General features: G+C 35.7%; 1 protein-coding gene across 1 annotated transcript in view; it reads left to right on the top strand.

Annotated features, from left to right (window-relative positions):
* Window positions 1-20,519, top strand: part of cac (calcium voltage-gated channel subunit cacophony) — a 69,677-nt gene that overhangs the window by 36,775 nt on the left and 12,383 nt on the right. The window contains exons 19-33 of the mRNA XM_086913957.1: window positions 523-606; window positions 1,973-2,020; window positions 3,510-3,626; window positions 4,042-4,107; window positions 5,764-5,855; window positions 6,798-7,279; window positions 7,515-7,619; window positions 7,694-7,797; window positions 9,587-9,643; window positions 14,212-14,393; window positions 14,753-15,101; window positions 17,601-17,728; window positions 17,893-18,047; window positions 18,447-18,479; window positions 19,992-20,496. Of these exons, the coding sequence (XP_086770083.1) occupies window positions 523-606; window positions 1,973-2,020; window positions 3,510-3,626; window positions 4,042-4,107; window positions 5,764-5,855; window positions 6,798-7,279; window positions 7,515-7,619; window positions 7,694-7,797; window positions 9,587-9,643; window positions 14,212-14,393; window positions 14,753-15,101; window positions 17,601-17,728; window positions 17,893-18,047; window positions 18,447-18,479; window positions 19,992-20,496 (2,507 nt within the window). The remainder of the gene's footprint in view (window positions 1-522; window positions 607-1,972; window positions 2,021-3,509; window positions 3,627-4,041; window positions 4,108-5,763; window positions 5,856-6,797; window positions 7,280-7,514; window positions 7,620-7,693; window positions 7,798-9,586; window positions 9,644-14,211; window positions 14,394-14,752; window positions 15,102-17,600; window positions 17,729-17,892; window positions 18,048-18,446; window positions 18,480-19,991; window positions 20,497-20,519) is intronic.

The following is a 20,519-nucleotide window of genomic DNA, read 5'->3' as shown; positions in this document are numbered from 1 at the left end:
CACGATAGAGTATTATTTTATACGTGACAGTTATCGACGCAAATATTACAATTTTCTTTATGAACGAAGAGATACGGCCTTTTTCTTCTAAAAAGAAACACATCGTTTTCGAAAGCACGGCATTTAGCTTTTTTTTGAACCAACGTTTAAAGTTCGGTGAAGGGGTGCGTATTGGCACACACGTATACAAACACACACACACACAGACCACGAGACACGAACGACAAACTTCCCTCTTTTTTCTCTTTACGAAATTCGTAGTTTCTTCTAGCGCTACCATTTAATACACGATTTAATACTCACACACACACACACACACACACACACATATACACATCTCTTAACTGCTTCGAAGTTTCCTCGAAACCTGTCCTTTTGAATAATAAACAACAACAAGAAAATGCAAAATTAAACGAATAAGACTAGTTCGAAGAAGCTTCGACGACAGTGGTAGGCAAGTTTGATGGCGCGATGGATACCTAATCGATACTTTTTTTTTTTTCCCCCCTCCTCGCCGAGCAGAATTTCTTCAAGGACGCCTGGAACACGTTCGACTTCATCACGGTGATCGGCAGCATCGTGGACGCCCTCGTGATCGAGTTCGGGGTACGTAGAGCTTCGACAAAAAGAAATGTCGCCTTCGTTCACAAAATCTGCTGACGAGTAAATGTTCCGAGTGAAGTAGTATTCTATTTTTTTCTTTTTTTTTTTTTTTTTTCCCCAAAGAAAAGAGAAGAGTAGAATTGTCCACAGAAGTTTTTTAATTTTTATTATTAACGATGAGAACCCCGATGAGAACACCTTTCTTTCTCTCTCTATCTATCTTAATTACACCCTTACTTATTATTAACTGTGTCGACCCAATGTTTGCTTGACTTGTACATTATTATCGAGTGTTGTCTTTCCTTTAACCCTTTTGCTGCTTATTTAGTTTCAGCAGAGTGTACAGATATATATATATATAAAACATGCATAGCAGGTAATATTTCGACGATAATATTCGATATCCCTTTACAATATCATGTATTATTTGCGTAGCTTTATGCTGCATTCATACGCTACACACCCCACACTGTACATTATCACATTATCCGCATAGCGTACAGTCACCACGATATTCAGCAGTATATTATATAATACACATTAAGATCTAGAATAATCTCTCGAAGGGAAAATGGGGGGGGAAAAATGGTTAAAGATCGATCGAATTAGCATCGAATATTGTTCAAAAGAATGATCGATTTCTTTCGATCCAAAACCAAAGTGTATAAAAAATCGTTGAGAGAGTAAAATTATTGAAAGTAGAAAGAAATGTTGCTCACTTTTCGAGAAACAGTGTTTCCCTTCGAGTGATATCGTATAGTAAAAGCGTTCTCTTCGAACAATGAACATAAATACAGCACTATCCATCAAAGTATTTCTTTACTCCTCTCAGTAAGTAGAAGTATTAAAGAAACTCCCGAAGTAAACGTCGTGCTATATATAAAACTCCACACACGCCGTAATTATTATAATCCAATTAAAAAAAAAAAAAAAAAAAAAAAACGACAGATATATATATATATATAACACACACAGACACTATATAGTTGAGCGTCGACCCACATCAAGGCCACATCGAGTCGAAATCTCCTTTTTTTTAAATGCTTGCACTCTCCCAGTAGGTTTGCTGAATCGACCGAGATTAAACGTGATCTTATTGGCTAACTTACTTTTAGATAAGTTCAAGGTAAGCCAAAAGCCAACCAATCTTTTCCAACGCTTCGCGTAAATATATATATATATATATACATATGAGAAGTTTGTTTAAATCTCAGTCTCAGCCGCCGCCTCAGAACTATATAAGCTTCGTTTATATGTAAATCTCCGCTAGTTTTGTTCTATATTCGCATATATAATGAGATTCAGTGTGCACAACGTACGATCGGCCCCCCCCAATAATTTTGCAATATCGTGTATTTTTGTACTATAGGAGCGGTTTTCGAGTATGCCCAGTGGCGGCCAACTAGGCGAAAAAAAGGTATAAAGTCTCGTCACATTTACACCCACAGACGTAAGTTAATGTCCGTGTAATTTTAAATTGAATTATTAACAATCGACAGGATGCGACAATATATATATATATATTGACGAATAATAATCTTTGCTGATCCCAACGAACGTGCAATTACGTTTGCTGCACGTTCGTTGCACGTTCGTCACGATTTCTTTGCACACGTATATATATAAACACTCCTCTCGACATATTTCTTCTATCGCGCTTTTACATACGACACGATATACATCTTACTTACGCGTACACAAAGCAGGCACACGAATGGCATATGGATGCGGTATTAACGCGCGATCAAAATTTGTGCAGCCATCGCATCTACAGATGCTTCGCTACAGCAAAATGGGTTTAACGAACGACGCCCGAACTCTTATACAACATGGGACGAAATGACGCAAAATTTGATGTATTTTAATATGTTTCGTGTGATTAAAGAACGTAATAATTTTTAGCCATCTTACTTGCCAATACTTGTTTACAAGTATTCAGAAATTTAAGAAGCGATTCTTTCAGTCGAGTAATAATCGAAAATAACGAAATTGCATTTTCCATTTTTCAATCGTCGACATATCTTCAAACGATATAAATATCGTCCTTAAAACACGCCTAAGAAATAGAGGAAGCTATGCCATCGAAGCCTCTTTTCGTTTCATTTCGATATCTCAATCCGTTGCTAAGATATAAAGACTTGAAGCAATGCTTGAAACAATACAGAGATCACGAATGGTGCTGCGACCTGTATTTTTTCGTGGAAATGTACGTATGCTCTTCCAGGAATCGCGTCTGTCGCTTGTCTGGGGCTTGGGAATGGTCAGCGACGAGGTGCGAGCGAGAGATCCGAGTAAACGATAAGGACGGAAACGGAAAGCGATTAAAAACTACTCTTCGCTTTCCACGACGATATCTCGGGAACCGGAAGTCGTATCGGGATAAATGAAGAAGCATTTTAAAGAGGAAGATTCCGCGTTTCCAACGATCTTTCGTTCGTTGATTAAAAGTTATTATTTTCAAAGTTACGGCGATTTAAAGTTTTCGTAGTTTTTAATACGGTTTAAGTCGAGTTCGAGAAACGTAACTATTTTATTCCCGTGTAATTAAAGGATCACTTCTTAAGTTTCTATATACAATCAAAATTCTTTTAATTATACAAAATATATTCAAATATATCGAACGTCCTATCGTTCTGTTCGACACTGTAAATTAAATACATATCACGTGTGATTGTAAACTTAAACGATCCACGATATATAAATATTATATTTGTATTCCCATACACGCAACGTTCTCCTTAGCTTCGTTCGTGTATCGAAACGATATCAAAGAGTGCTTCTCGAATTCACATCATTTCGAGACATTCTAACGACAACGTGACGTTACACGCGCGAAGCCTTGCTCGTAACACGATAAGGAACCGGCATTTTTGGGGATTAAGTGCAATTTCCTCTGCCCCCTGCAGGAGAACTTTATCAACGTCGGCTTCCTGAGGCTGTTTCGCGCGGCCAGGTTGATCAAACTACTCAGGCAGGGTTACACGATACGAATTTTGCTCTGGACCTTTGTACAATCTTTCAAAGTAAGTCAATATACAATATTGAATTATTATTAACAATTTTTAACAATATTCCTGTCGAATCGATTAAGACTTTTAAATGAAAATTGTATTTATTACGATTCAAAAAATACACATGTATAATATTTATTAATGAATAATTGATCGAAAAATTCATATTTTCAAAATATTATGAACAAATTTTTGTTTCTGTTTTTAACCTATGATTAATTCGTTTCAGAAAGTATAATAAATTTATCTCATTATTCCTTCTTTTCCTGATTGCAATACATTCTTCTAAATTAAAAATATTAATTTTTCGATCCACGTTTATTAGAACTTTTTTCCTCTTTACTCGACAAATACCATCTTATCATCCTGTTTAAAAAATTGAAATCTTTTTCAATCTTACAATCCATTCCAATGTTTTCCATTCTAGGCTCTGCCTTACGTTTGTCTCCTCATAGCGATGTTGTTTTTCATCTACGCGATCATCGGTATGCAGGTACGTATCTTTCTATAGGAGAAATTCCTGTGTATATCATTCAAGGAATTATATCCATATAATTTCCGTCTTAACGTCACGGATACGGAATTTAACGAAAATTAATCGATAAAAGAGGAAGAAAAAAATAAAAAAACGTATCGAAAAAATAGTCTCCAATGATAAAAGAACAACATTGGAAGCTTGTGGGAAAAGGGCTAGTGATATTGTTTACAGGAACAGAATGATAAACGATAACTATAAATGGGTCCATTAGTCACCATGAAATTCCGTTGTCAGGTCTTTGGAAATATATCGAACGATCCAGGAACAGCGATCGATGATCACAACAACTTTCAGTCCTTCTTCGCTGGTCTTATGTTGCTTTTTCGGTGAGTCGAGCAGCTAAACGGACCAAGTTACAAGTTGGGTTAAAAATTGAACTTTTGTCGATGAGAAAGCTACCGATCTGTCATTTCTTTTCCTCGTTTAAATCCTTTCCTTCGTTGTTAATGTAGTAATTAAAATGTGTTTCTTCGTCATAGATGATACGCAACTTTGAAGGATCTAGCAAAATGAATATGCTAAACTGCAAATTGTTAATTTGCAGTCATTCAAATAATTTAAATATATATGCTAAATTGTATATTTTGTGAAATGTAATTTTATTATATATATTTATTTATCATAAAAATGAAGGTGAAATCATCTGTCTGCCAAAAATCATCATTTGTTGCATTTTTATAACCAAATTATCATTAAAATTGATTATAAAAAGAAATTTATATAATAATTGATATATACAACAAGCAAATATTACTAATTTTATCATTAATCATTGCCAACGATAAAAAAAAGATCGAAATTAAAGATCCTTCGACTTTGCGCCATCCATGACGATCATCAATAAGAAAAATAATCGAGATGACAAAATCTGTACGTATGTTTTCGAGAAGATTACTTTTAAAAAAAAAGAAAAAAAATATAAACAAACGCGTGTCAAAATAGCCAATGATCGGTAGCGATTAATTATTATGGTAGAATTATATTGGGCTGTTGGCATGAGGTTTAATAAAAGTAAGCTGCTCGACGTGTCAATATCTCTGTTGTAATCGAACCCTGTAATTAGAACCCTCCCTTAGACACTTGTCTCCCATAGAGATGCTTGCCCTAGATTTAATCAAGTTGGTTACCTTGTAATGGTACCTTCCTTTGAGTGAGAATAAAAGATCTGTAAAAAAAAAAAAAAAAAACTTGTCTCTGATAATAAAAATAATAAATCAATTTTTTTTTTTTTGTGAAAAAGCTACGAATCCCTAATTTTTCCCGCAAGATCTTCAATTCTCTGTTCAAAGGGAAATCCATTTGTATCGAGATACAAAGGAGAGACCGTAAACAAGACCGTAGATCTGTGATCAGTGTGGTGGATGCGTATTACATTAGAGAGTAGATCGATACAACACAATCACCGTATACTATATATACTCCGTTCACTTGCCACTTTTTCAACTGGTCGCGTGGCGAATCGATCATCGGTCGATAGATTCTTTTTTATCATACCGATGAAACTAAAAATACACGAACAAAAATATTAAGATTGAATGGAATTCGATCGAAAGGGAGACGTTGCTAATGCCGTTTCTCGCCCTTTGGCCATTTTCTTTCTGTCGGTCTCAGGTATTCGGTAACATCGCGCTGGATGCTGATACTTCTATTACTAAGCACAACAATTTCCAAAGCTTCATTCAAGGTCTGATGTTGCTTTTTCGGTAAGTAAAACAACACGCCACGAAGCTTAACTTAATAAAGAAAAGAAAAGAAAGAAAAGAAAAAGAGAACGGCTGTTTTAATTACTTTTTTCACATATTTATTTATATTATCTCTTTTCCTCTCTGTTTATTTCGACTTTTCGTCGGTGTTTCTTTCTCTGTCTTTATTTCCTTTGCGAAAAGAGCACCGCGCTGCAAAAAGCAACACACGCAAATATCGAAATGTATTCGAAAGAATTTTTAGTTTTCTCGAGGAACTTAATTCTCGATGATTTCGTAAGAGTAAAGAAAGAAAGACGGATGCTTCGAGGTGATCACGCTTTTTGTATTGTTGTCGGGAGATTTTGTTGAATTCAATTGATACACTGACATGTAATGGGCCGAACCCGCGTATATAATAACAGTTCAAAACTAAACACGTAGATTATTCGAGTAGAGAATTGAGTTACTGAAATTCGAGTATTACTTTCGCTTTTGATGTTGCACTTAATAAAATCACTTGAGAAACAAAGTTTCCATGCATGAGTTGTGTTCTCAGGTGTAATTATAAAGGTATCCTCCTTTTGTTTAATTATCATTGGGATCAACAGTTAATCGTTCGTAGTTAGTGATATATATATATATTTAACGAAGTGAAAATATCTTCCCATTAAACGTACATATCTTGCTTCGAGTTGAGTTATTTGCATGCATCTTGAAAAACTAAAATCGACGATCCTCGACGCTCTTTTCCTCTTTCTCATTTAATTGTTATTTTCAATTATCATATCATAAAATGTTTAATCATGTTGCATTATTCCACGTGAACGATAATTCACAACGATGTTCGAGAATCGTCGATGTTGCAAAAGTCTATCCTAGATGGACTGCTTATGTATATAGCGTAAATATTCGATTCTCGTAAAAAATCGGCAACGATAAAACGGTGGAAATGATGATCAGGTGCGCGACTGGCGAGGCATGGCCGAACATAATGCTGTCCTGCGTGAAGGGTCGGCCCTGCGACGCGAAAGCCGGTAAACAGGAGGGTGGCTGCGGCTCGAACATAGCGTACGCCTATTTCGTCTCGTTCATCTTCTTCTGCTCGTTCCTGATGCTGAATCTGTTCGTCGCCGTCATTATGGACAATTTCGATTACCTGACGAGGGACTCGTCCATCCTTGGCGCCCACCACTTGGACGAGTTCGTGCGCATATGGGCCGAGTACGACCCGAACGCGACCGGCAAGATCCACTACACGGAGATGTACGACATGCTGAAGAACATGGATCCGCCGTTGGGGTTTGGCAACAAGTGTCCGAACAGGCTCGCCTACAAGAAACTCATCAGGATGAACATGCCGGTGGACGTCGACTTGAAGGTGAACTTCACCACCACTTTGTTCGCCCTGATCCGCGAGAATCTCAATATAAAAGTGAGAAGAGGTGAGTCGTATAAAAGAGGGGTTGAGAGATGAACGCTTCGTGCGTTTCTTAATTCTCCGTTAAGAATGACGATGAAGAGAAATTCCATTCTGTACGATCTCGATGAACTTTTAGCGATTTCTCTCATTTCTTTGTTTTTGATCAAATAATCGTAATCCAGTTTATCCAGATGGAAATGTATTAATAGATCCGGGAGAAATGGCACAATTTATCGATATCACTCCATGATTTCCAGCCTCCGAGAGAAACCAAGCGAACGAGGAACTGAGAGACACGATCAGAAGTATTTGGCCTCTGCAGGCGAAAAAGATGTTGGACCTTTTGATACCTAGGAACGAAGGTTGTAAAGATTGTGAAATTCCAATTAGGCTCAATATATATGTATACTGACGAACGATTATTGTGTTATTGCAGAAATAGGCAGAGGTAAGATGACCGTTGGTAAGATATACGTCTGCCTTCTGATACTCGAAAGTTGGAGGACGACTAGGTTTGGTCAGATAGAATCAGCCGGACAGGTGAGTTTTTCGTTAATCACGGTTGAAAAGTACCAAAAAAAAAATGGAAAACCCTAGACTGATATTTTTCTATTCAAACGAAGGAATCTCCGTGCTGCATGCACTCTTACTCGATTCGTTTCACTCGTTTCACAAATTGATTAATGATTATTTAATGTATATCAAACGAAGAGACGAATCTCGTGAGAATGCATCCACGAGGATCGAGTTCGAATGGATGTTTGTCATTGGCTTCTTCGTGGTAGGATTTCACGTGGACGGTGTGAAAGATCACGTCTCGAATAGAGAATTTCCAATGATTCCATGTAGCTTCTTGATCACCCACGAAAGCTTAGTATCCCGATAATTTTGAGAATTTATTTTTCGTAATTATTGTAATATTGAGAAAAGAGAATGTTAAAAATTATATACATATATATATATATACATTAATGAATATATATATTTGGAAGTGATTCTAAGCTTTCTTGTCCCCGATATTCTGACGCTATATTAATGTGTGCTCAGTAGTGGCGAGAATTTTCAAACATTAATATGTATTTGAACGAGTAAAGAAAAATTCAAGATTTTTTTCAAGCTGCATTCTTTATCCCCGTGTGTCATCGATAATTAAATTTTGATTGAAAATTGATGGAAATTTCACGAGAATGTATGGTGAAGTATAATCAGAGTCAAAATTAATTGCAATATATTTTCTAATGTATTAAATAACGAAGGAGAGGAAGGCGAATGATCAAGATCAAGCGTGGAAAAGTTTTCAATTTCTTTTCGATTGTAAATTCAAATTTAAACAATCTCAAGATTAGTTTTATACGAATTATACGAAAAATTAGCAAATCAATAAGTAAAGTATATATTTATATTTTTAATTAAACAATATCTTTTTTAAATCCAATAATAATACAAATGAAATCGCGTTAAAAAAAAAAATTCCTTAAGAATACTGGATATAATAATTCTACTTTTAAATTTAATCAATGATTTTTTCCAACATCTCACCGGGATAACGAATCGGCCTTAAATTATTGTTAGTTAAATATTATACGAACAAGGAAGACGTCGTTCAATTTCTGTCTGTTGAATTAGCCGATTCAATATGTGTAGAAGCAGTTCGATGTCACCCTTCCTGTGAACGTCACGAATTCAAATTTTGTGCAAATGATTTAATTAGTAGATTGTCCATAATCGATACATCAATCGCTATCCAATTATATTCGTGCAAAATTTAAAAAAGAACTGTAAGAACCGATGTTCTTTTTTAATTTATCATTTCGATCGAGTCTAAAAAATCTTCTACACAGCGTATGACGTATCGACGATGAATACAGACCACACATAGAAATTTAGGAAAAATATAAGTTTTTTTTTTGAATGAGTTTACGATTATTTAGATTATTAGATAAGAATATGTGTGTTGAATTTTATATAAGTGTTCTATTTTGAAAAAAAAAAAAAAAAAAAAAATCATAGAAAGTGAGTACGACAACGAGGTTTGAACCTTCGAATATTATTGATTATATGAATAGAGATTATGTTGTTCTTATTAATTATTATCGTTATTATTATTATTATTATTATTATTAATGTTATGATTATGATTATAATTATGATTATTATTATTATTATTATTATTATTGTGACATTAGCGTAGGAGTAATTTAAAACTGAAATTTAATCACATATTGTTATTACGTTTATTATATAACTTTATTATATATATACCCAGACAAGAGGATGTTCACGCAGCTCTCAAAATCATCTCTTTGTGTCTTTTCTCTTTGTTTTACAGAACGATAACGATCTTATCGATAACGATAATGCTGGGCAAAGTCCTGCAGCCCAGGCGGTAGTACTTTATACTTTTTCTCTTACTTATTATTATTATCATCTTTAATACGGTCTTTTCGTTTCATTTTTCCTTTGTACATTTTTACGTTTCATTTTAATATATATATATATATATTCGTTCCACCATTCTTCCACCATTCACTGCAAAGTTGATGATTTAACCATTTTCTTCGATAGAAAGAAAAATTATTGCCAAAAGTTTTCTATTAATAATCATAAAATTTTCTGTTAATTTTGTTTATTAATCGTCAATTCGGTTTAATTGAAATAAAATTACCATAATTTTTTCCTTTTTCTCGGATAATTTTATTAAATATTCTTCCAATTTCTTTTTCAAATTTCGTGTATCGTGACGATCCTAAAATTTTCATCGATATATGCATAACCAACTTCGATAAAATTTAAAAAAATATCGAAAGCACTTTGCAGCGAATGATTTACGTTTCGTGTATATAAATAACATTTACGTTCGTTGTATACTTTATATCCATCAAATCAGGCAGAGACACAATAGCCTATCGGTGTACATACAAATAAATGCGTATAAGTATTATATACAGTTGGTATAATTATTATTATTATTATTATTATTATTTTATTTTCATTTATAGATCGGCAGTTGTATCTCTGTACTTTTTTTCAATCTTGTACTCTTTTCTTTCTGTGCATCGACACGGGACACAGACACACGCACACACCATATTACGCACTCTAATTTTAACGACACCTTGTACATTTACTTGTTTTACTTTACTTTCCTTTCTACATCACAGTTGAAGTAGATTTTCTTCTTTCCTTTTTAACTTTTTTCTAACTGTCACTGAATCCACTCGATATCGATAAAACGATAACGCAACCAGCCATTGATTCAAACAATTGGAAAATTTTTCAATTATGTAAACTTTTAGCAAAATTTTTCCCGTGCAAAATTTTGAAAAAAGAAAATTATTCCGGAGAATCAATCGCGGTTGCGTTGCGAACACAGAAAAATCACACACGCGTACTTTTTTTTCTTCTTCTCTTTCTTAGGCACTTGATAATTAGTGGAAGTAATTAATTAGAGCATCTGTCGAATTTCACACTACTACTTTAGAAAACTATATTTTAGAAAACTTTTAGAAACTTTCCTTTAAAAGAATCTCCTTTCTCTTAATGGCACGTTTCCTCTTCAAATAATAAGCAACTTAGTCTTAGGATTAATTATTTGAATCTAGTTAAACAAAAAAAAAAAAAAAGAACACGTTTCAATTTTATGCATTGTCATAATTTTATAAATAATTTTATATTTAAAAGAAAAAGAAAAAGAACTGATCGTAAAAAGGGAAGAAAAATTGCTGAACTACACGATGCGTAAGATTCTAACGTTTTGAGTTTTTTTAGTGGTGGTTGCGTGTCGATGTCACGTGGGTGATCGTTGTCGCACGTGTTCCCACGTGAATATCGGCTCTTTGCCCCGAGAACACGATATAGCTGTGTGTAAGTAAATTACCCAGTACGTCGAACTCCTCCTGTTAGAATGAATATAAGTACCGAATATATATATCTATATATATATATATATACATCTGAATCCTCGAACATAGCTCGCCTTTTGCCTCGAGTATCATTCCATTTTAATTTAGGTCGCATTAGTCACCAATTATAGTTATAGTCTCGAATTGATAATAATATTAGGCGATAGTTTAGTCCCAGATATGTACTTTGATCGTTAGTAATCCAAAAACGTATAATCGATCTTAGAAATTATCCTTTTTTCTTTCTTTTCGTTTTTCACGTATACACTTTGTTGCTAAACTGTTTGTAAATTTTTCATTTCTCACCACTTATCTACTTCTCTCCCCTATATAGTGGCTCTTTTTTTTTTTTTGGTACGATAGTAGTAGAGAAATCGAGGAACTCACTTTCGAGAACGATACTTTATTAATGCAGTAAGTTCCTCGAGTTAGATTTATTAGCATCCTCCAGTTAGATGCATCGCAGTAATTTGTGGACGAGAAAAGGTAGAATGTTTCTTTGTGTTATTCTTTTTTGTGTTGGCAACAACACCGCAGCGATTGTGTTATTTGTTATCTGTTTCTTTGATTTTGCAAATGTGTTTTTAACGTGAATAACGAGTCATTGAAAGCTGAAGTTAAAATTGTTCATTCTTTTTGAAACTTTTTGAAACAATATTCACAATTTCACGTTTAAATTGAGTAATGAAAGAACGGTTTTTTTTCGATCACTTGTACCAACAGTGATCGAAAAAAAACTATTTCTACATCTGAACTGCAATTAATATGATCATAAAAATAATAAATAAGACTATCAGATACGTAATCCAATGGAGAAAAATTGCTGCAGTGTTTCCAATATAGAAAAACAAAAAACACTCCATAAGATTTTTGTCCATATTTTGTACCTTTTTCTTTCTTGTCCATTTGTCACTCTTTCTCTCTCTCTCTCTCTTTCTGACAACCAGCAGCGTAGCATATAAATTAGAAAATCTATTACATTGATTACCGTAGAATCGTTGCCTTGCTAGTTTTCCTCCACAATAGCTTATTTTCCACAATACTACGTAATACAACAAGAATATACAAAAATAATTTACACGAGGATTACTCTTTGACACGCAGACAACAACATGACAATTACCGACACTATTTTTAAGTAGATTAAATTATTCAAGTGTTTCCACGAAAGATTCGGTGACGGCCTTTTCTTTTTTTTGTCGAAACGAACGATGCTGTGAACAACCAAATGTTTATCATCGATCCAACGACGACCATTCGTCAGATTATCGCGACACGATGATGGCAAATGTCGTCTGTTGTCGATCGAAAGAAAAGACGCTTCCTCGAGGAAGCGCTTTTCTCCATATTTAAAGTATCCATTTTGTAGACAAGTATATTTCGATATTTTCCAAGATATTTATTTAGAATGATGGTGCCATTTATCTCGTATGCTTGATAATTTACATCTCTATAGTTATGGGTATAAAGTATTTTTTAACTAATCTCTTTGAGAAGTGAGAAAAATTGAAAAATCTCTTTCAATCCTTTATTATTTTTGTTATAATTTTAAACTTTTGTATAAATATATTAGATTGTTGAAACATGATCAGATTATTGATAAAATTTTTAACATTCGGTCATTTCATATGTAAAATTATCGCGACGATGTGAATTTATTTTTATTCTTATCAAATAACTACAATCTGAATAAACCAAGCAACAATTATAAATATTCATCATCAGTTTGATGAAACATTTCAAGTCTGCTTAAATCGAAACCTTATTTATAAGGTTATCTAATTTAAGGATGGCGCCGATATTCTAAATAAATACCCTTTGGGGTAACTTTGTCGTAACGTATTGAGAATTAATTAATAAATAATCGTATTTAATCGAGATTAATTGTGAGTAGATAAAACAGTAGCCAAATGTGCCGTACGTAGGCATGTAGTCGACAACTCGAGTTACAGTACTATTACACCATTTATATATGTGTGTGTGTATATATACGATTATCGAATGATATTAGATTTAGATAAAAAAAAAAAAAAAAAAAAAAACGTCACGTTTGTTCGCTGTGATTGGCTTGTGTACAGTCTTTGTCTCCACCATTTGTTCGCATATGTATATGTATCTTTTAGTAAATCTTTTAGAGAAAATATTTGCAAATCGTCGACGTTCCATTATTAATAATAACAACGAACGATTCGATATTTCCTTTTTTCAGATTTCATAAAGATGATATAATATTGTTGTTTTTTAATCACGAAAAAAACATTGACGATTTGTACGTTGTGTTGCATGCTTACTTAACATTTGCATTTCTACAGTGTAAACGTGACGATTAATCAAACGATTAATCCTTTATTTTGTACCTCTTTATATGCTCATTTATAAACACTTTACAAAAATAAGATAATTAATTTACATTTACGTACGTAAGAATATAATATAGCTTTTTGAAACATATACAGGCTTTGTCAAAGTGATCCACAGGCACAAAATTACAATTTGCTATATATATATATATAAACCACTTTTATTACAATTTTTTCGATTCTTGCACACGCATTTTTCAAAAAGAAAGAAAATTTTTCTCCGATAACGGAGATAAAATATTAAAGAAATATTTTTTTGTGCAACACTCAAGTGCATTACGTCACATGATTATCACTCTTTCCAGCCAAATTCTAGCATGGCCTCTCTCTCTCTCTCTCTCTTTTTTTTCTTTTTTTTTTTTTCTTGAACAAAATTTCTCTCTCGCCGTTTTTTATCGCTATAACACAACAACAACAACTCCGTGCTCTAACTCTTTATAATCATACTTTTCCCTTCTAACTCGAAAGAGAAGCACGCAAGAGAAAGAAAGAAGATAAATCGAAGGAGAACGAAAGAAAGCCTGTATGTGCCTGTACATACCTGTAACTAAAAAAAATATTTGGCTCGTTGGAATCGAGAGATAAAGAACGAAAATTAAGTAAATGAATAAAGTACATTCGTAAAAAAATAAAAAATAAAAAAAAAAGAAATAGCTCTGATAGTCGGTGTGGTTTCGCACGTTCGACTTTAGCAAGCCTTCCTCAACTGCATACTGGACGTGACGGCGGTAAATCATACCGGAAATAATCACGGGGCCGGAAGTAGGGCGAACAGCCTCGAACACGTGGTACGGCCAACCCCGGAAACGAAGCTCGATCAGCACAAGGAGCACAGGGAGGAAGACGACGAGCATAGACGTCAACGTAGCATCAGGTATTCCGTTTCCGTTTTAGTTTTATACACAATAAACGCGTTTCAAAAATGTAATATCACGTATCTCAAACAGGAATTTATCTTTTATTAATTTAAAATTGTATATACAAGTATAGAAAACAATAAAATAGCAAGTCGTAGAAATGGATAGAAAAGGAAATCTAATGAGAACCAAACTCAAAATATAAAGTAATATAAATGAACAATATAGAGAAACTAGAATAACAAATCGCACGATCGTTATAATACATATATAGAGAGTTGAATATATTTTTGAAACGTATTACGCTATCCATGTCCGTTTATATTTTGCATTGTAACGACATTCCTCTTTCCCTTTTGTCTTGGATTTTTTGCAGAAATAAAAAGGTGAACTGGAAGATGTCCCACCAGTACGATATACTAGGCAGCAGCGGAGAGAGTAGCCAGGGAGGGGGTGGGTCTGGGGTTGTACCCGTAGTTAATGATGAGGATCGCGCCCCCGAGCTAGAGCCATTGCTGGCTGAGGTGCCCTCCCAGCAGGATCAAAACTACTACTACCACCATCACCATCACGACCAATACTACGACGACAATGATCTATACTATGACCATCACCACCACCACCACCACCATCACCATCACCATCATCATCATGCTCACCGACCACCCTCGTACTATCAACACCAGAATACCTACGCACCTCGCTCCTCGATCCGTTACCACAAGGTCTCTCGGCTCGATTCAATTAAAAAAAATCCTCCACGATTTTCGAATTTTTTAAAGTTTCTTTTTTTTTTTTTTCCACCCCTCGATCGGTTGCGATAGAGAAACGAATATTTTTATTGTACTTGGATTGGATTTTTTATCGTCATTCTCATTTTTGCTCTTTGTGCAATCGACGATCAATTACTCGAACGAGCAAGAAGATTTCACAGACCGAATCCTCGAGTCACGTGTCTAGATCGCGGTAGATCGAGGACATTTCGCTTCGGTCTTCGTGCTATTGCCATTATTAGATTACGATCGTATAAGAGGAATTATTACATAGATTTTAAATGTGTGTGAATTTCACGCTTTCTTAGATACTTAGATATCGTTAAAGCGGGGAGGGGGTAATTATACGATTTTAAGGGATTACGGTGATTTCGATCTTGACTGATACACGTTGCGGAGGTTGTTCTATTGATCTTTGAAAGGTTGGAATGTGTAAATCGATTATATAATAACTTTCCTTTCTGTTGTTACAATTATTGAGAGTATGCATTATACCTTAATATCTCTATCGATAATAATAATAATCAACAACAAATCGACGATAATAAATTCGAAGTGATTTCCAGATAGAAACCGAATGAAACTTTCAGATCCTTGTTTTGTTAATAATTCTCTAACGATCGATGAATTAACTCTTACGAAGATTAAATTAGAATGATGACTCTCGCGATATTCTATCAAGATCGTCCGATCCATGATCCCCTCGAAATTGTTATAATTACCGGGCGAGATATATCATCTGTCGCGGAATTAGTTTTCGACAAGTGTCGCAGAACACACGATGTCTCTCTCTCTCTCTCTCTCTCTGTCTCTCATATTACATATTAGACAAAGAAGCAACAGCACCTTTAGCTTTTAGCTCGACAAGACAAGATAAATACCTTGTAAACGGAGTCGAGAAAAACACATATTTAGATCGGGATAGATGTTAGTCAATTAGAACGTAGATAGATCTCGCGGGCTTAGATTGAGAAAACGCTGTTTTGATTCGCGGGATTTCGTACGTATTTTTGGGTTTCGTGGCGTGCAAAAGATCAAGCAAAGATCAAGATCGATTTACGATCAACGAATCCACTGTGTTCATATATATTAGAGATCATACCTGCCATCACGTATCTAGAGGATCCCCCCACTGTATCTATATCTGAAATGCACCCGATATTACCCGTGTTTCGTGTTGTTTAAAATATCCGAATATTTAAATTATTTGCAAAATACGATTTTCTTTTGCAATCACGATTGTTTTCTTTTTTGGATATAAAAGGGAGAATGTACCATTTATTCTTACTCAGCAATGAATCTGAAACTGAGAACCTATATATATTTAATTATTCCAATCAACGTGTTTAAAATTTTATATATTTTCGATTCAGAAACACGGGTGTATCGATCGCGCGTGTGTCTTCACGACACACGCTCAAAACCTCCACCAACCTCCTCAACGATCTTGAAATACGAATCGTAATAGAATCGATCTTGAACGCCGTTAATCTTAGCGCACAATGTAAATACGAGAGAACGCGAAGCGTGAATTATTATTTTTAGCTAAGAAAAGAACGAAAGAAAAAAAGAAATAATAATAATAACGTGAACGTTTTTTTAGAGAAACCCCACCCTTGTCCCTAGCTGCTTTCAGCCTTGAGATTATTATTACACTCGTGAGAGTAACGAAGCACTCGTGAGCGTCGATCATCATCGATTGCCTCGTTCTCCTCCTATGCGTCTCGTTGTTTTGTATTATTAATTCCATGTATCACCCGTGTCCCGGTAAGTAAGAAACACAACCTCTTGAAACGAGTCCATTGAAACTCGTCTGAAACTGTAGTAGTTTATACACGTACACGCATACACGCACACACGTTTCTCTCTTTCTCTCACCGCTCCAAAACAAAAAAAAAAAAAAAAAAAAAAAAAGAAAAGAAACTGAACTCACACTCAGGCAAAGCATGTGCATGCTCGAAAAAAAGAAAAAAAAAAAAAAAAGAAGAGAAACTCTTACTTGCATGCTTCTTACACGCGCGTATATATATATATATATTATATATTATACATGTGCCTGTATATCGACTTCTCTGCTCCTACTCACTCATCCACTGTTCTTCTTCTCATCTTCGAGAGAATTGTCTTGTCTTATGTTTCTTGATGACTTGAATGAAAAGAAAAAAAAAAAAAGAATCGAACTTGAGAGGAATTTCCGCGCGTCGACGGATTCGTCGAAATATCGAAGCTCGCGCGGAAATTCCGGAGGCAAAAGGCGTCTCGAGAAAGTTTGTTTGTTCGAGGCGCGGACAATGCGTTTTCATTTTCAATTTTATTAACAACCGAAGGCAAAGAGAACCGGCGACACCCCCAACTCTCCTTATAAAAAAAAAAAAAAAAAAAAAAAGAAAATCTCCCGACAAAGCGCGAGAACGGAACGAGATCCCCTAATCGGCGAGTATGTTCGTTTAGATGGAGCTTCAGGACGTCGTGGTTAGCGACTCCCGTGCCGGTAGCCTCGAGAGTCTCACCCACGCCGGCAAAAGGCTTCATCCACCTGTGCAGCCAGTTAGACATCCATCGCGCTCGCCGAGTCTAAGGTACGTCCGGTTCCAGATTCTTTTCTCGTTCGAAGAGCGAGGAGAGGAAAGTAATAAGACTCTCTTATATACACGGTGTCCGATGCGAGTCGTGGCGTAAAAGAAGAGGAAAAAAAAAAGGAACGGTGATTCGTATTGAAAAACGCGCGTTATGCATTTTTCAGGAGGCACTCGCCAGGGCGACCCGGATACGATCATCACGGTCATTATTACCACGAAGGACCAGGGTTTAGCGATACGGTTAGCAACGTCGTCGAGATTCAGAGACACACGCATCATCCCCATCCGTCACAGTACAATCATCGGCACAGGATGCGAGGTACAAGACAGCAATGATAATTTCGTCGAAGAAAACACGGTGCAACGATAAGTCCTTTTTACGAAATCCAACCTACGAATCTCTTCCGCGACACGCATTTTTCCTTCGTCTCGTATTTTATTTCTATATCGTTTTTCTCGTCTTCTAATGATGTCAAATGTATTTGAGAATGAATCCTTACGAAATTGAAATCGATGCGTTCGATAATTGGACGAGAGATTCGTAGTTACGATTTAGAAAAAAAAAAAAAAAAGAAAAAAAAGAAAAGAAAAAAGAAAAAATATATATATATATATATGAATGTCGCTATAAATGGTTTTTTACTCGCAAGAGGCAGAAGCTCTGTGTTCACTCGATGTAATATGTTTCTTCGTTTTGTTCTGTTATGCGCCTACAAAGACTATTACGACCACTGCGACTATTACGACGATGGTAATTTCTTTCGCAACTCCGTTTCATTCCCTGTTTCCGAAGCAATTTTTATCATCATCATTTTTATCATGATCATCGTCATTTGATATTATTATTATTATTACCATCTATCGTTATTATTATTATTATTATTATTGCAAATTCGTTGTACTTTCAATTACTACTGTCGTTTTTTTTTTTTTTTTTTTTTTTTGGCTTTCACATTTTCTCCACCCATCGACACGAAACAAACAGATATACTGACATACACAAGAAAAAAAAAAACAGACACTCGAGGATTGACGAGGATGTCGAGAATGTTTTTAATCTTGATCGTTGATCGAAGATCGATAATTGTTAAGTAAGGAAACTTTCTCGATTTCTCTTTCGTCTTATTATTTTCTTCTTCAGATAGATAGATCATTTCTTAATCATCTTCCCGCGATCTTTCTGATTTGCTCATTGGACATTGCACGAGATATAGATACACAGGCTTTCGATATCGAGCACTCTTGCACACTGGATACGAGCACCTACACGTAGAGGATGGATTAGCATCCAAGTTTCGGTATTACGATAGAAATTCACTGGTTGTATTATTTATCGGATCGAGTAATAAGTTTGTCTGATTTCTGTAATTTTTCACTGCCTTCATAGGCCATTATCAGTTATCAGTGTGTCTTTTAAGTAACTTTTTTAACACACTTTCCTACGTTTTGAAAAATTTGATGAATATCTTGGTAGTTTTTTATGTTAAAAATCGGAAACAAAGCATAATAATTCTTATTTTATTTTATTTAAATATATAAAAAAAAGTAATATTTTATGTTAAATGCTAACACTTATTACTCGATAAACAAGTCTGCACGACGCAGTCCCTAGAATCATTATAGCATATAGGTAGAGAAATTAGCATGCGGCATGTTGGTCGATGCAATCGGATTAGAAAATCAGAATTGTCGAATCCCTCTTACCGTCCTTGCAAAAAAATTGAAGAGTTCTTTCAAAGAACGCCACCAAATTTCCAAAAAAAAGTTACCTCATTTTTGTTAATCATATCTCAAAACTTAACTTTCTTATTAATCTAAATTTATACCGTTCATTTTCAAAATGCTGTAAGTGCCAATTTTTGTTAAACTTCTTCTTTACCCTGTCAAGTAGAATCCATTAGCAGAAACATAATCTTATTTTACAAACATTTCCTTCCTGTCCATCTAAACGTCCATCTTCCCAACAAAATTTTCAATTATCGGCACTCACAGCCTTTCCCCCTCGAGATCTCTTCAATCAACACCAACGCCACGACACGATATATCCCTGTAATTAAAAACCTGTAATTTAAATCCCAAATTAATTTAATCACGCGAATAAAGCAGTTCGAGTTACAAGCTTCCTCTCTCTTCCCTCTACGTACCGTTCCTTGTTGAATAGCGAATTCGAATCCATCGCTCCACCTTCGAAAACGAAACACGCTAGGACAGTTAGAAAATACGCGTTGCAAAGGTTGGAAACGCTAACGAATACGTTCGCCAGGTCCGTGGAGCGCTTCGACCAGCCCGGCGAGGACGCCGAGCCCGATACACCACATCGAGCGTGGCCGGCATTACGGGACGACCAGTTTGGAGCAACGATCGAGGAGTCCAAGCCCGATCGGTGGCCGCCAGCCACCCCACACGCACCAGCATTATCATCGGCATCATCCCCATCAGCACAGTTACCCGGTGCTGGTGACGAGGCGTGGGCGTGGCCGTCGATTGCCCCCAACCCCCAACAAACCCTCGACACTGCAGCTCAAACCGGCCAACATCAATTTCCCGAAGTTGAACGCCTCGCCTACCCACGGCTCGCACATACACGTGCCGATCCCGGCCGGTATGCAGCATCCGCCACCCGGCCAGCATCTGCCTCCCATGCAACCGAGCCACTGCCCCCTAAGCTTCGAGCAAGCGGTGGCGATGGGCCGAGGTGGCCGCCTCTTGCCCAGCCCTGTGCCCAACGGCTACAAACCGCAGCCTCAGGCCAAGCAGAGGACACCCAGGTTCGTATCTCGTGTTGTCGATC

This window comes from Apis florea, unplaced genomic scaffold (genome assembly GCF_048593485.1).
Source record: "Apis florea isolate Af1SG1 unplaced genomic scaffold, ASM4859348v1 contig_3517_pilon, whole genome shotgun sequence".
In the NCBI taxonomy this organism is placed as follows: Eukaryota; Metazoa; Arthropoda; class Insecta; order Hymenoptera; family Apidae; genus Apis; species Apis florea.
Note: the sequence above shows the minus strand (reverse complement) of the source record. Positions and strands in the feature narration are given on the sequence as shown.